We start from the raw sequence: 16468 nt of genomic DNA on the forward strand, positions 1-16468 counted from the left end.
ATGATGGACCACAGGTTCTCAATGGGGTTCAGATCAGGTGAACAAGGAGGCCATGTCATTAGTTTTTCTTCTTTTATACCCTTTCTTGCCAGCCACGCTGTGGAGTACTTGGACGCGTGTGATGGAGCATTGTCCTGCATGAAAATCATGTTTTTCTTGAAGGATGCAGACTTCTTCCTGTACCACTGCTTGAAGAAGGTGTCTTCCAGAAACTGGCAGTAGGACTGGGAGTTGAGCTTGACTCCATCCTCAACCCGAAAAGGCCCCACAAGCTCATCTTTGATGATACCAGCCCAAACCAGTACTCCACCTCCACCTTGCTGGCGTCTGAGTGGGACTGGAGCTCTCTGCCCTTTACCAATCCAGCCACGGGCCCATCCATCTGGCCCCATCAAGACTCACTCTCATTTCATCAGTCCATAAAACCTTAGAAAACTCAGTCTTGAGATATTTCTTGGCCCAGTCTTGACGTTTCAGCTTGTGTGTCTTGTTCAGTGGTGGTCGTCTTTCAGCCTTTCTTACCTTGGCCATGTCTCTGAGTATTGCACACCTTGTGCTTTTGGGCACTCCAGTGATGTTGCAGCTCTGAAATATGGCCAAACTGGTGGCAAGTGGCATCTTGGCAGCTGCACGCTTGACTTTTCTCAGTTCATGGGCAGTTATTTTGCGCCTTGGTTTTTCCACACGCTTCTTGCGACCCTGTTGACTATTTTGAATGAAACGCTTGATTGTTCGATGATCACGCTTCAGAAGCTTTGCAATTTTAAGACTGCTGCATCCCTCTGCAAGATATCTCACTATTTTGGACTTTTCTGAGCCTGTCAAGTCCTTCTTTTGACCCATTTTGCCAAAGGAAAAGAAGTTGCCTAATAATTATGCACCCCTGATATAGGGTGTTGATGTCATTAGACCACACCCCTTCTCATTACAGAGATGCACATCACCTAATATGCTTAATTGGTAGTAGGCTTTCGAGCCTATACAGCTTGGAGTAAGACAACATGCATGAAGAGGATGATGTGGACAAAATACTCATTTGCCTAATAATTCTGCACTCCCTGTAGTTCGGGCTCTTACAAGGATCTGGACGGTCCGCCCCACCACAATGACTTTGATGTTTCTCTGGTGGTGTGTCACAACGCTGCTCCATTTGAGGAGCAGTCCGACGGGGAGAGGCATCTGCTCAGGTAAGCATATACAGCCGTCACTGGTCAGACTGGAGCACAGCGTCAGACTGGTTGTATCATAGTTACTCAAATCTGGGCTGACATATATGCCTGTCTCAGTGCTCACCGTCCAGCATCCAACCAAAAAATAACCAGTCCACTGAAAACCGTGGAAGTATCCAGCTGTAGCCAGAGACTTTTGGTTGTGATGATGAAATGTGGAACTGTTTTAAAGAGGATGTTTGCTCTCTGCACAATGACCTGCATGTTTCGTCTGGCCAAGAGTTTACGCCAGCTGCCCATCCTGAATGTTGGGGAAACCTGCAGTCAGCTGAGACTGAAGAAGTCACCTGGATGAGTGACGAAACGTTTCTCCCACTGAAGACACCACGTCCAGATTAACAGAATAACTTTATGGGAACCGCCTTGGATAAGACGCAGAACATCTTCAAGAACCTTCTCTCCAAGCTCTCAAATCTACTCGTGCACCAGAACAACAGGAAAAAAGTCTCCAGAAAATCCTCAAAGATTAGAAAAAGGAACAAGCTCGTGGATTGTTTCACCTCCGTGTCACTAACACCTAACATACAGGAAGAGGAAGAGCACCGGAGTAATGCCAGTAAATAAAGACTGTTGGGTGAATCTGGTGATGCAATTGTCATAGCAACACAAATCAGTCACACGGTCCTGGCTGAGCGTCAATTAGCACTTGGCATGAGCCGAGGTAGCTGCCTCTTACACATTCAGTTCATGTACACAGCTGAGTGACTGCTCACTGCATATGGAATCAGAACGATGCCACCTTGAAACGAAACCGAAAAAAATATTGAAACCGAAAAAATCGCTTACAATTTTTATTTTTCAGTTTCAATCCATTTTTTTTCGGTGGCATCGTTCTGATTCCATACTTAACATGTTACTCACAGTTAAATTAAGAGGGGACGGCAGTAAAAACTCCGGACCTGTGACATCATCACGTACGCAGGTGTTCCAATTGTACATATCGCGAGTCCGTGCTCGCGTTCTCGGCGGGTACGTACTCCCGTGCGTTCTCGGCGAGTACGTACTCACCGAGAACGCGAGTACGTACTCGCGTACTTGAGAATTGAGAAACGGCCTGCATGTCAAGTATCCTTGGGCAAGATACTAACCTCAAGTTGCTCTCCGATGCGTCCATCGAAGTGTGAACGTAGTTAGGTAGCACTCAGTATAGATGAAGCGCTTGTGTGAATGGGTGTGATTGGGTGAATGTGGCATGTTGTATAGAGCGCTTTGAGTACTCCGAGAGAGTAGAAAAGCGCTATATAAGAATCAGTTCATTTACCATTTAAAGGAGCTTGGTTCTTCAACATTTTTAAAAGTTCTAAACAAATGTCTGTCCTCCTCCAGAAAATCTTATGTACGCAAACACGCATTGCAACTTCTTATCTGGTGCGCGTCTTTTAGTTTGACAGCACATGTGAACCCCTGCATATATTTAAGGAAAGAACTGTGTTTAATGGAGACTGTCAGTGACAGTCAATGCTCAAAAGGTTTTTGTTCAAGCAGTCCTGGCAGACGGCCTCGCTCTTACTTTCCTCATGTTCTCACTTTATTTAACTGGAGTTGATAAATGACTTCATCCACCCATCTAATATGTTGAAAACATCAAAGCAAGAAACTTGCTCACCATGTTTTCTTGATACGGCTGTTAATAAATCTTTCGAGCGCAGTAACTTTAACAATTTATTTCATCAGCATTCCAGTACCTGAAAACATTCCGGCATTTGTCGTTGATAAATCTTGTATGAGAAGAAAGATTAAAAGTAATTAAGCAATATAGAGTTTAATAAATAGTCACATCCGGTGCAGTGCAATAAAATTTGCTTAAAAGAAACCTCAACATAAACAGACACTTAAGCGGTGTACATGCCGGAAGTGATTCGCTCATCACATGTTGCTTTGAAGCTGGTGGTTGGTCGCTTGTTGACATTCCAGGCCCCAGTTGCCCAGATGACCCTGTGATGTATTTACCACTACCCTGTAAATCAACAATATTCTTCATTCCCACAGGTAGCACTTCAGGCTTTCACCTGACGCCTGTAAATTAATAAACTTTTTTTCTGAATCCCGTCTACTTCACATCACCAGTGGTTATTTTGCCCGCTGTAGTCGTGGAATACCCTTCACTTTCTGGTCAGCGTGTAGCTGTGAATCTCTTCCAGTATGCACACAGCGTCACAGTGGAATCTGATCCGAGTTTCAGGATTGCAGCTGTTAACTCAAATTAATGCAAACTTCTTTGTGTTGTGTAAACTCTCAGCACTCTCTTAGTTCTTCCATGTGTAGCTGTAGTTGTTCATGGTGATGTGTGTCAGGGCTGTCTTTCCCAGGGTGGAAGGCTGCTGCAGCTGCTGGATGGAAGCAGGATGGAGACCACAAGAGGACAGTTCTACCGAGGCCTCACTAACCTGCAAAGTGTTCACAGAATAAATACCACTACACAAATTCACACTTTCTCTCCAACTCCTATTTCAGAATAAATCTGAGCACCAAGTGCTGTGGACAGCATGTTGACACAGGTTAACAGACAAACAGCAAAACCAGCCATGCAAACTTAGCTCGTTCAACATCTGCATTATTTAAATTACCAATGCACGTGCCAGAAACCTGAGCGCCTCAGTGGGTACATTTAGTAAATTATAGTGAACTAAGTGGCTGGCCAGACTGTGTGAGGAAGACAGAAGCTTCACACATGTTACATGCAGATGACCCTGGTTATAGTTTAGGCATCATCTGCAGGCTGCTTGCTAAGAAGTAAAGTTGACATTAAAGTTGATTTGATCATATTCAGGCTACAGCTCATACATGCATGACATTCATGACAATTAAATCAAACAAAAAGCAGCTTCATGTCTTCTGTGTGTGTGTGTTACCTGTTGCTTGGTGCTGTGTATGTTCATAACCGCGGTAGGAGTATGTGTGTAAAGCGCAGCTGAGAAGTTTCCTTTCTGTGCAGGCCGAAGTAAAGTTAGGATAGCATGGAGAGACGAGGGGAGGACAGGTCCTGCAGTGTGGCAAGTACAAGTATACTGAACAACAATACTGAACACTAACACACACAGTGGGAGCTGAGAAATGATACGAGACAAAAGTCTGCTCGTCCAGCTGCGTACCTGTGATCTCCAGACTGCTGATGTTCTGGTAGGAAGAGCCAACTTGACTTCTCACATTCACACAACGGCTCTACAAAAGCATAAACCACACACGGTGTCAAATTCAACACAGAAGTATAAATGATACATGAGATGGTTACAGACAGAGCTCCGTGTGTGCTCCAAACACCTTCAGAGTGTGCATTGTAGCTCCTCTAAAAGCACTGGGAGCCAACAGTGTGGGCGGTAACCCCGCCTGGGACCCGGACGAAGCAACCACACCCTTCCAATTGATGAAGAAGTTGATGAGAGTGAAAGTGTGAAGTCCTTCCACACATATCACAGACTCAGGCTTATGGTCCAGAGATATGACGTGGCCCTCCTTATGACTAGAGAAGAGGTCAAGGAGCTGTCACAGAAAAACAGAGTACCTGTAAAACAGACTAACGTGACTGTGCTAACAAGGATACAGCTGTAGGGTGTGGAGGTCTGGCTTCTTGATTTTGTCCTGGACTCCCATCTCCTTCAGCCAAGACAAAGTGCTGTCTTCATCTCTGTCGTCTCCATCATGCTCTTCTCCATCAACTGTATCTCTCAGCTCGGAGCACCTACGCATTAAGACCACATTTACACACGATGGCACAAAAACACCACAACAAAAGGTTCCTCTTATGTCTGACTGGTTGCTGTTTTTAGACCACGACTGATTACACTTTTAAAATTTCCAGGTTATTAGTGCCTCATTTTTCCTTATGGTATATTTAAAGCATGACGACTGGTTATATCTAGTTCCTTCTACAGGCCTTTATGGCTTAACTTACTATTGTTAAGGTAGACTTGCATATGTGGTGCTCTCTGCTTCTCCTTGCTAACAGTTTTATGGCCCTTACGTCATTTTCATTAAAAAAAACTTGACTTTTTACTTTTCTTATCTTTTGTAGAGTGCTTGTGTTACATCTGTAGAGTGCAGGTTTCTTTTTATTGCCCAAAAATAAAGTTATTCCAGTCATTCCCTGTTTAATTAACATTTAATTTAACCTAATTAACAAGAATAATCCAGGCATCTGATTCTCTTAAAACGTATTAGATCAGTTGTATCTGACGCATGAATATCCTAATCTCCGCCATGTATTTGGACTACAGAAGCCTCTGCTGCAATCTAATTAAATCCTTTCTTTACTCCTCTTGATTTGGTTGTGCAAACCATTTACAAAGGTAATCATACTAAGTACTTGATTTTGCATTTGGTTGTTTTTTGTTCTAACAGTTGAGTTACGTGATGACCAAACATGAGCTGTTGCAGAACTATGAAGCACACTGATGGATATTTTCAAGCAGAAAGAATGAGAGAGAGACAACAACACTGGAAGAACTTCATTTTAGCGTTAGCTATTTTGGTGTGTGAGGGATAATGTAGCTAACCCAGCAGAGCCCCCTTAATGCAACAGGAAAAAAAAACAACTTCTGAAGTTCTGTGCATTTTGTCCATTTAGATTCAATCTTTAACCCAAATGTTTCATTATTCAGTGGATAGTTTGAATTATGCTTATGTTAGGCATAGGGGTACCTGGTCATCATGCACATACAAACAGTCATAACCCACCATATCATTGAAAGTTGGGTTCAATGACATAGTGAGGGGCCAGACACTCCCTCGTGCACTCGCCTTGCTGTCAGCGGTCCAAGCATCCAGTGCAAAGGCCAGGAAACTATGAATGTTAGAAGAAACATCTGTAGTACTGAGTGTTGCCAGTACTTGGCTGCTCCATCCAGTATTTGAATCCATAGTGTGGTACTGCGCCTGTATGGACATTGATCCACGGCCGGGTAAGAACGCCACCATGGACCAGCTTCAGTGAATAATTCTGTGAGAAGACGACTCCGCTGAGAACCAGAGCTCTGTCCACGCAGTAACCAAGAAAATGTGGTTCCATAAAAGTGAAAAACATGCCAGCGATGGCTTTACCTGGTGTTGACTTCTCTAACTGCACATTCTCTTACCAAAATGCTTCATTATTGTGATGCAGTTCTTTCAAACTGTTGCCTTCAGTTGAAAAGTGGTAATTTAGCATAGCCATTGGAAGCTTTGCAGGGTTGCTCTGTTAGCTCTCATATGTCCTGACTTGGGCGTACCGCTTCTCAGTTTCAGCCTTGAGGTGTCCAGCGCAGCAGATCCCCTTGGTCTCCTTAAATCCTCCACTGCCTTGTTTGCCCTGCTGTACACTACCAGCCTGTACACTTGTACTCTGGCAGCAGGGCTGGTGTCTGGGATCAAATGTCTTGCTTTGGGTTTTGCTGCTGTATTCTGAGTTTGACTCCACTCAGGGCTCTTGAGCTCTTTTAATAAAATCAGTTATAGAATCAGATGTTGTTTCCTTCCAAGGCCTCCACATGTTGGGAGCCTCCAGGTCTGCTCATGAATGCAGATTCGAGTTCCACTCTTCCATATCAGCTCATCTTCTTCTACTTAGTTTTAATATCACTCTTATTATTATTTCTGGGTCACAAAATAAACTTTTAACATATTTTCAGGCGAGAATGTAGCTGTGTAAACTTCAAATATCTGCTCAGTTTATCAAGACATCACATATTTTCAAAAGTGCTCCGACATTTTCGGAGACGTCTGTTACCCACCAGCTCGATCGTGAGCCGGGGTTGACGGCTCACTAGAGCCGGTGAGAACACCGGACTCCTGGCAAATCGTTTTCAAACCCACCGCCGTCTTTCGCTACTCAGGTTAAACATGATATATGAGTCACTCAGATAATTTAAAAATGTTATTGTTTGGCTTTTTTTTTGTATTTTATTTGTTCCTGAGTAAATCGGTTTGGCTGAGATTAAAGTTATAGTTTTTACACAGCTGAATAAACGTCAAGCAGACAGCTGATTATCAGAAGTGTGAGATGCTCGAGAATATACTCCGGTGTCCTGTTATATTTTAGATAGCAAGGAGCAGACGGCTGAGTTTATTAAACTCCACCAAAACAATCTGCAGATTTCATTAAAAGTTTAATAAACTATCATCTTGTCTTTATTTTTAGTTAGCACCTTAAACACTTAAAGCTGTAAGCTAATGATAGTTATATAAGAGCAGATGCTGCTGGTGCAATAAGCTGCACGTTTTACGTCCAATGGATGCATGATCTGATTAGTCGACTAATCAGATCATGCATCCATTGGATGTAAAACATGCAGCTGATTGCACCAGCAGCATCTGCTCTCCAAATTCAGGGGCCAAAAGATGCGGCCCCTGAATTTGTACACAGTAAGCGGAGACTGCTTCTGCTTCTTCAGTGTTTAACGGCAGCTGGCATCCTTGTACATGCAGTGCTGCCATCTTCTGTTTCAGTCCATCATTACACTCTTAAATCCTACTACTTATTCCTGCGTCTTTTGGGATCTTACAAAGCTTCAAACGACGCGTCAACTATTAAATTGGCTCATGGCCACTCAGACATCGTGTTTGTATCTTCAATCATCTTTTTAAAAATCTTTCCCCCATTCTTACAAAATGTTGCTTTTACCCTTCAATCATTATTAGGTGCAAATCTTGTTTGTAATATTACCTGTACCTGGTGAAGTTGGTGGAGTTAAAGACATGCTGTGATTTTGGCTGTATGTGCAAATGAACGACAGAATGTCTACACAGAACAGGAGAGCAATGGCAGCTCTGCCAGATGTGAACTGCCCAAAGATTTCTCACTTTAAAAAAAGAAGTATTATTATTTATTATTAGCTGTATGAGAAGTCAGCTATTCTAGAATGACATGAAGCTGTGTGAACACTGCTGAGTGAGTCCAAACTTATATTTTACACATATTTTAAAAACAGTGATCAGAATCAGAACCCCGACAGCTCCCAGCCCTACTGAGCACAATGAAAGAGCAGCACTTACGTGACCTCTTGTTCCTTCTGCTCCTCCTCTTGGTGAACGGTCGGCTTCTGTGCCTCCCTGCACCTCCTCTCTTCCTCCAGCAGAGGGAGGCTGAACTCTATACCTACGAGGGTAAACTGATCAGTGAGGAGCAGCGAATGATGATGCTGTCATGTTGCTCCTCTGTTCAGTCCCAACCTCAGGCTAGAGGTCTGACATTGTTTAACTCCTACAGCTAATTTTTCTTGTACTTTTTTTATTTGCCGAGTCATGTCTTAAAGAATAAACTACAGGCAAAGCTTTTTCATACAGCGGTCAGGTTTGTGGACTACTTTACTGCCACTACATGTCACATTTCAGACGAGTGGAAAGAAAACGTTGGGTGTCCACGCTGCCTGCCCGGCAGGCTGACAACAATACCTTATCAGCCTTTTACAGCTGTTATTGTATCAAATGAAAATCATTTTGAGACCAAAGCTACACTTCAGCTCTCACCTTCAGCCTTCATTGCCTCTCTAAGGCCCCTGGTTGTGGGGGAAATGAAAGCAGTGATGCTGCTGGATCCACCAAGACCCGCTGCCCGGAACAACACTGTGAACTGACAATGAAACAGATGAGCTGAGGGACGGTGTTGCTGAGCACAGTTCAGGCTGCATATTAACACCTACCTGATAGGAACAGAGGTAGAAGTATGGACACAGTCTAGCCTTTAATAGACTGTAGAGAGATGACAGACTGACGGACCTGAACAACAAACATGGACAAAGGAAGGAGTGTGGGAATAATGCCACTGAATACATGTGCAGTATACAGAACACAGCAGCCAGTGTTCAGCTGTTTCACAGTACACACAGCATTCATTCGCACTCTGGCTGCATCGAGTATTTCGAATTACAAAAAAGAAACCTCAACAAGGCAGCACGCCAAATTATTATTAACATTTACATAGGGCTGCACGATTAATCGTTAGAAAATCGCGATCTCGATTCATACTTATGTGCGATCTCATTTCCAAATGACAACGATTTAAAAAACAAAAAAAACAAAAAAAAAACAAGACGACGACGATTGTACTGCATTTTGATCCGAGATGTAATCTGCATGAAAACAAGCGCTCACTCTTCCTGCTCAACAAATGACAAGGGCGGAGCCTTATACCACGTGATACAGAAGCCAGCTGGCAGGGAAAAAACAACGGAGAGCACGTGAGAGATGACGAGAAAGTGACAGGAGAAAATCCGTCCCGGTCAACCACCCAAACATCAATAACGGGAACCTTATACAGCGCTTCCCCATACCCGTCGAACTCCCGCAGGCACAAAGAAATTACGGAGGCTATCACTTATCACCTGACCAAAGATATGGCTCCCATCAACACTGTGCAAAACGAGGGATTTAGGAAAATGATCAACACCCTAGACCAGCGGTCCCCAACCTTTTTCGCACCACGGACCGGTTTATGCCCGACAATATTTTCACAGACCGCCCCTTAAGGTGTCGCGGATAAACACAACAAAATAAAACTAGTGCCGGTACTGTAAAAAAGAAGATTTATTCATAACACACGTGAAAAGACCCAGGAAAACCGAGTTAACGATAAAAACGATAACAAAATAATGCTGAAAACCGATAAAAACCCTGAAAACCATACATTTCACACCTGAGCCTCAACTCTCGCGGCCCGGTACCAAACGACTCACGGACCGGCACCGGTCCGAGGCCCGGGGGTTGGGGACCGCTGCCCTAGACAAACGCTACACAGTGCCATCCCGCAACTATTTTTCTATTGTTGCACTACCTGCTCTATACACGCAGTGTCGAGCAACGGTGGAGACGGAATTTCAAGCAGTACAACATTTTGCGGCAACGACAAAATGTGAGACATTTATTGTTTTTATGTTTATTTATTGTTTTTATGTTCAGTCTCAACTGTTACGAAGTTGATGTGCAGTTAATAAGTGCAATAAATATTTATACTGGAAAAGAAAATCGTGAGAGAATCGTGATCTCAATTCTAAGCAAAAAAAATCGTGATTCTCATTTTATGCAAAATCGTGCAGCCCTACTGTTACATAATGTCCATTTTCAGCAACACAAACGTTTGCACCGAGGCACAGGGCAGACTTCAGACTGCTCCCTGTTTGTTATTGCAGCCAGCAGACACTCCTCTATAGACTCACAGGCAAACTCACAGCTGAACACAAGCACACGCACACATCACCTGGTCCAGGAGATACAACAATGTCAGAAGTCTTTTTGCAGATCATCACCACGGAGCTCCACCTAAAAATGCTCTTTCATTGTGTGGCTTAGGGCTGTGCGATATGACCAAAATCTCATATCCCGATATTAAGACATCTATCGTCGATATAACGATATAAATTACAAAAATGTAACATTTCCTGTAAATTCTGTGAATCTCGGGCATCTCGACTTGCGTGAAGTGTTTCCAGCTGGGCGTCGTGTACCTTGAGTCGAGTGTTTTAACTGATGCATGGAACTATACATTTTTAGACGTAAGTTGTAACGGCCGCCGTTTTCTTTGTGAGTATTTATTACACAGCGTGCTGCGGAGAAAAGTCTGTTCTAACGTTTGAGTCTAAGGTTTATTTTTTAGCACCTGGCGGCTCTTTTTTGCTTCTCATCCGTTAATACTCTGCATCTTTCACGTGACTCGTTTTATTTTGAAAAGCCTCAACAGGATCTTGAGCTTTATTGTGAAAGGTTTATGTGGAAAATAAACAAGCGGACACGCCGTGGTTTTACCGTCGTTGTTGCTAACGACAACGCATAAAAAACAAGCGCTTGTCCGTCAGTAGTGTGGTTATATTAAATATAAGAGAAAGAGAGAACTTTAAGAAATTAATATAGCCACTACAGTGACCATCAAAATGATGAAAAAATATTGCCGTAAACAGTTTATTTTGCGACACCACGAAACAAACGATAGCGTAAAATGAAACGATAGACGTTTTTCTATCGTCATCCGATATATATCGTTATATCGAACAGCCCTAGTGTGGCTGCTCTTACTTGGCCATGAAACACTTCACTGTACAAAGGTTCATTTAATGTGCAACCCTGCTGTGTGAGATTTAACACCATCTGTGAAGCTGGATTTAGGAAAGAAGTGTTTAAACATGTTTAGTGCTAGTACAGAACGTGATGTCACTGGGTCCGATGGTTAGCTGGTTGCTGCTAACAGACTGCGTTTGTGTTAGCTAACTGTGACAGAGCTGATAACTCGCTGGAAAAAAAAGTCCCTGAAACTAAAACACAGTCTAAGGAGGTCGTAACTTCCTTCTCTCTCTGACAGATATATTGGGGTTACTCAGCCTAACAATGACCTCTTTCACCTACATCTCTTCAGACCTCCAGTGTAAAGATCTCAAATCTTAGAATCAAGTTCAGGTTTTTTTTTTAATGATTCATTTATCAATAGGACATATCAGTGAAACCACCTGTCAGTCATAAAAATGACTGTAATTCCTAAACAAACAATATTTTTATTAAAATCCGTCGAGTTAAAGCTGAAAGTCTGTGATTCAATCACATCTTGATTCATTTAAAATCAGGACAGAGAGAAAAATGAAATCATTGCAGTTAAACCTTGTCACCCTATCAGCCTCACCATTCTGTCATGAGACTCTGCTGTAGCGTTGCATCATGAGCCCAGGGGGCGCTCTTGCCAAAGAAGCTCCTTTCAGCGTTGATCCTAGGGAACAGGGACAGCCAGGGTATGGAGGGATGCTGCCAGTAGACCAGGCTTTGCTGGAAGGCACAACGTAGCTCTGAGCAGGACCTGGGATCCTATAGCAGGCACAGAGACAGGTCGGGCTGAGGAACAAGCTACTGAAGAACCCAAGACAAACTAAGAGCTGTCGGGATCAGCATACTTTATTAATACTTAAGGAAATCATGTGGGTTACAGTTGCTCCAGTACAGTAACAATAACAGTAACAGGCGAGACTATTTAACGACACAATATGTTACAGATTTTACACATGTGTACTTAGTTCTATACTTCTGGAGCTGATTTGTTCACTCTGGTGCTCTTAAGCTGACGCACAGGACCAACCCATCCATTGTTTCCCTTTTATTGTCATCTGGTATTGACTAATAACAAATACACACATGCATTTTGTGTGATAAGCACAAGTATGAAAACCTAATGGTGAAATAACTAGTAGCTCAGTGTTCCAACATGCAGAAGAAGCAACTGCTATTGCAACTAGAGATTTGAAAGAGCAGCTGACCTGAGAGGTCTGATTACGAAGACTATGTGAAGTAGAGCTGGGCGATATGACCCAAAATTCATTTCTCGATATTCTTTAGCTGGATGACGAAATATATATCTCGATATTTTTTTAAAGCCATAAAGTAAGAACAAAAAGAGAGTTCTAAGTGAAAGCTGTGTCCCAGATCTCACACAGACACTTTTTTAACATACAGCATAGATGTACATGAAAAAATTACTACTTCAATAATAATATTACTCCAGAAATAAAATAAAACTGTTGTTTTTGTGCATAACAAAGAGCTCACAACTGTGCAGTCAAAATGTAAACTAACAGACGCTGAGCATAATAACATAGACAGATTTCACAGCTGCTCTGTTCCCAACTTCTACTGCGTGACTGACAGCCTGGAGTTTGAAATCCTCTTTGTAACCATGTCTCTGAACAGGAGCCATTTATGGTCCTTATACACACACAATACGGTAATATTACGTTGAAGCACAGTACGTATCACTCCGCGAGGCTCCTGACTACGGTAGCTGTAATCCTCCGACAATCCATCAAGCGGTGCAGCGCCGTAGCTTAGCAAAGTCGCACTAAAACATTTTTTGACAGATTGCTGAGCGCTGTGTATCACATAAAATCGGTTCGCAGTCAGTAAGCACAACCAGAATTCATACATAAGGCATACCGTCGATTTTTGAGAAAAAGAAAGGACTTTAGGCCGTGCAGCCCCCGTGCGATGTGAATGCAACATTACAGACAATCACCACTGTGGTCATCAATGAAACCAACCAACTGATCTACCCCACAACAGCAGTGATCAGTGAGATGTTTGGGAACAAGATGAGCACCCACAAGGAGCAGTACCCTCCATGGAGAAGGAAACTAGAGGCCAAGATCAAGGCAGCATAGAGGGAAGTATTGGAGCTGCAGAAAGGTGTGATGAAGAAAGGGATGTCTAAGAAGTACAGCAAGCTGGTCACACCTGAGGCCTTGGAAACTGCCAAGCAAAGACTCACAGCCTTGGCTAGCAGCTTGAAGAGGTACACCTGAGACATCGAAGCCATGAAAATCAAATCATCTGAGATGTGAGGTGCTGGAGATGGAGCAATATCGGAAGAGTATACAGCAGAAGCACACAACCCATGACAGCAATGCTCAGTGTTTAGTGGATCTACGGGCGAACCACAGCAGCCTCCCTGAACGGGATCCAGTAAGCATCACAGCGGCAGACATCCATGAAAGAGTCTCAAGCATGAAGCGTTGGGCAGCATCTGGCCCTGACATCATCCACGCCTACTGGCTAAAGAAGCTCATATATACAAAATCCCTACTAATGACAGTAGGGACCTGCAATTTTCATTGTTATTATAAATAATAATTATTAAGAAGCGTATCTTTGTTTTAGACTGAGACTCAGAATCATCAAACTGATCCAGGTTTGCATGGAAACTGTCACACTGATCATCTCTGCTATTCTGTGATATCATTTTTAATTTGGTTACAGAAAAAAAAATCTGGCTGAATAAAAAACAAGATTTTAGATTTAAACATCTGAAGTGGGTCTAAAATCGAAAAGTCGTGAAATTTTGAGGGCTCAACAAGTGCTGAAAAAAATATTTATTTGGAGAGCTGTAACTGGTGTCACTAGCGTCTCCATAGCAACATATAAATGCACAGTGACTATTGTGCGCCTGTCCATCTTCCACATGTATGCAATGAGCCTACCTGTGGACTGTGTGGCAGGGGACTGAACTGTGCCCTGCAGTGCTGGCTGAGCCCCTGAGCTTCTTCCTGAGCCTTGAGCTGCTCTGCCCATGAAAGGGAGACCGGAGAGGTCAGGAGGAGACGAGTCTTTAGGCTCCAGTCTGCTGGATACTGGGTGCACACAGGAGCTGCTACGGCAGTGGGAGCAGTGGCTTGGGGGCTCTAGAAGGACAGAGGGGAATCCTTTGAATACACGGTTATACACTGCACAACAGAAAACCTGGGAAAAAGTGACAATTCTCACAGATATGTCATTCAGCATTTAAAAAACACACAGAATAAATTCCCACCTTCAGCAGTGGGTTTTTAATATCCTCCGGTTCTTCTTCCAACAACACATCACTCTCAGACAGAGATCCAGATTTCTACAGCAGGACACAGACAAGAAAGGTAAGGCGTTTAAGAGGGGGTCCTATAGTTTCTCCCCTCATGTTTACATCTCTACCACATAAAAACAGGAGCTTCCTGACGACAGTGCAAAGGACCGAGACCAACCTGGCTGGAAGCTTGTCGGTATTCCTGTTCTTGTGCCTCATCGAGCCTGAAGCTGAGAGCCAGATCTAGCGTGCCTTCTCTCTTCGATGATTCTTCATCTCTCTCATTGTTTGCGATCCCGGAGCTATCGGAGTTTTCGGTGTTACAGCTGGCGTCGTTAAAAGTTAGACGTTTCTTCTTAGGACTGTAAGTGTTTTCTATTTTTGCGAACGGGTTCCTGCGTTTTATTCCAACCCCGAAATGGTTCTGGGCGCCGGAGAGCGGTTCGGGGGAGAAAGTCCGTACGCACGTCGGAGATGAGCCGCTTTGTTCGGGGCTGTCTGTGGACCCGGCCCCGGCTTCGCTTCGGGCTCTTTTGCGCCTCATTCGCAAAATTTCCGCAGGCCGCTTGAAGCTGGGTGAGTATCCAAAGTGTTCCGACATCCTGTGGAGATGCAGTTTGCCCCAAACAATCCACTTTTAGCGCTGTTTCCTTTAGAAAGGGCAGGACCCGCGGCTGTTTTTGTTTTGCGCTTTCTGCGCTGTACAAATTTGGCGCGTAGCGTGCTGACGTAAAGAGTCCCCGCGTGTTAATGGCTGTGAAGAGGTCGGAGCTAAACGGACGTCATTTGTTCACGTTTGTTTTTGTGACACGTTAAAAATAAATACATAATAATCTACAGAGTTAAGTGCAATTATTGTGTCTGTTGGAGCCTTTACTCATCGGGAACTTTGGACATTATGGTACGTCAGGATGTGACGTCGTATCGGGTTTTACTGCATTTGAATTGTATAATTTAAATTAACAATTTAATAATAATCAGAGACATATACAGAAGGAGATGTTGGAACAGTTTGGAAACTTGAGGGTTTGTAGAAAGAACTTTTCAGAAAAACACTAGTCAAAGTCTTGACTTCCGGCTTTGACTTCTTCTCTTCCTATGTCAGCGCTTATGTGGCGATATTGTCTTAGTGGCGACGCCTATCATCCAGGAGAATACTGCAGCGGCTATATATCATGACAGTGACGAGTACCGGCGGGACTTAGAGGGGACAAATTTAACGTCGCCAGCTTCGCATAGATCTACAAATGTAAGCTGCTTTCAAGTTCCAGTGTTAAACTGGGACATTTGGGCTTCCATTGTATACCTGCATTTTGTTTTCAGATGAAGTAGATTTTTTTTTTTTTTTAAAAACAAACAAACTTGAAAACGTGATTTATCATTGCAGACACTATACAGTAGCGTGTAAAGGTTAGTATATGGTTTAAATAATCTGTTGTTACATGCTGGACACTCTTCTGTGGGGAAAAGCCAGCCAGTGCTCAGCTGCAGATAGAGGGAACAACATGGTTGTATCATCCTCTCGAGTGAGTATAGTTCTCCTTTTCAAGATCAGCTGTATAAATTCGCTATAGGCTCCTCTTGTTCACGTGTATCTTTTATCAGTTTATTTATTCGTTTCTTTTTGTGTTGTTTCAGTTATTACATTATGTGTGGTATAGTATGACAACGTCTAAGGCAGGACAGTCAAGAGGAGAAATAAAAGGGAGAAGGAGGGAAGAAATAAGGGAAAATATAATAAAAGGATAGTGGCACGAGCCGAGAACAGGGTCCCAGGGCTCCAGGCGTCCAAGAATTGGCCAGCACCTGAGCCAGAGCCCCCTAACAAGGAAGAGGTCCAAGCCATCCCATACCAGCAAGGGAGCGGCTCAACAACCACACCAGAACATCCAGCCACGTGCTGTTGATCCCTCCCTTGGATGCTGCCCCTCCCTGCATCCCAGGTTGGGGCAGCATCATCCAGCGGAAA

The 16468-nt window shown here is 43.4% G+C and overlaps 2 protein-coding genes across 3 annotated transcripts in view; both read right to left on the reverse strand.

The window, feature by feature from the left end:
* The window catches only part of LOC109197015 (ATP-dependent DNA helicase PIF1), a 933009-nt gene that overhangs the window by 240739 nt on the left and 675802 nt on the right, over window positions 1–16468 (reverse strand). The window lies entirely within an intron of this gene.
* donson (DNA replication fork stabilization factor DONSON) lies at window positions 2879–15373 on the reverse strand. The gene is made up of 12 exons (XM_003460083.5): window positions 14678–15373; window positions 14473–14547; window positions 14144–14344; window positions 11806–11984; window positions 8843–8918; window positions 8670–8772; window positions 8196–8298; window positions 4771–4908; window positions 4491–4689; window positions 4322–4391; window positions 4082–4212; window positions 2879–3616 (listed from the first exon to the last, which is right to left on the reverse strand). The coding sequence occupies exons 1-12, from the start codon at window positions 15098–15100 to the stop codon at window positions 3476–3478; spliced, it is 1839 nt and encodes a 612-aa protein (XP_003460131.1). The 5' UTR covers window positions 15101–15373; the 3' UTR covers window positions 2879–3475.

Source organism: Oreochromis niloticus, linkage group LG23 (assembly GCF_001858045.2).
Source record: "Oreochromis niloticus isolate F11D_XX linkage group LG23, O_niloticus_UMD_NMBU, whole genome shotgun sequence".
In the NCBI taxonomy this organism is placed as follows: Eukaryota; Metazoa; Chordata; class Actinopteri; order Cichliformes; family Cichlidae; genus Oreochromis; species Oreochromis niloticus.

Coding starts and splice junctions, on each gene's coding strand:
- donson (XM_003460083.5), bottom strand. CDS start 15,100: ATGTCGGAACACTTTGGATACTCACCCAGCTTCAAGCGGCCTGCGGAA. Junction 4,909..8,195: donor CAGAAGGAACAAGAGGTCAC/GTAAGTGCTGCT, acceptor CTTAATGCGTAG/GTGCTCCGAGCTGAGAGATA. Junction 3,617..4,081: donor TACACAGCACCAAGCAACAG/GTAACACACACA, acceptor AACACTTTGCAG/GTTAGTGAGGCCTCGGTAGA.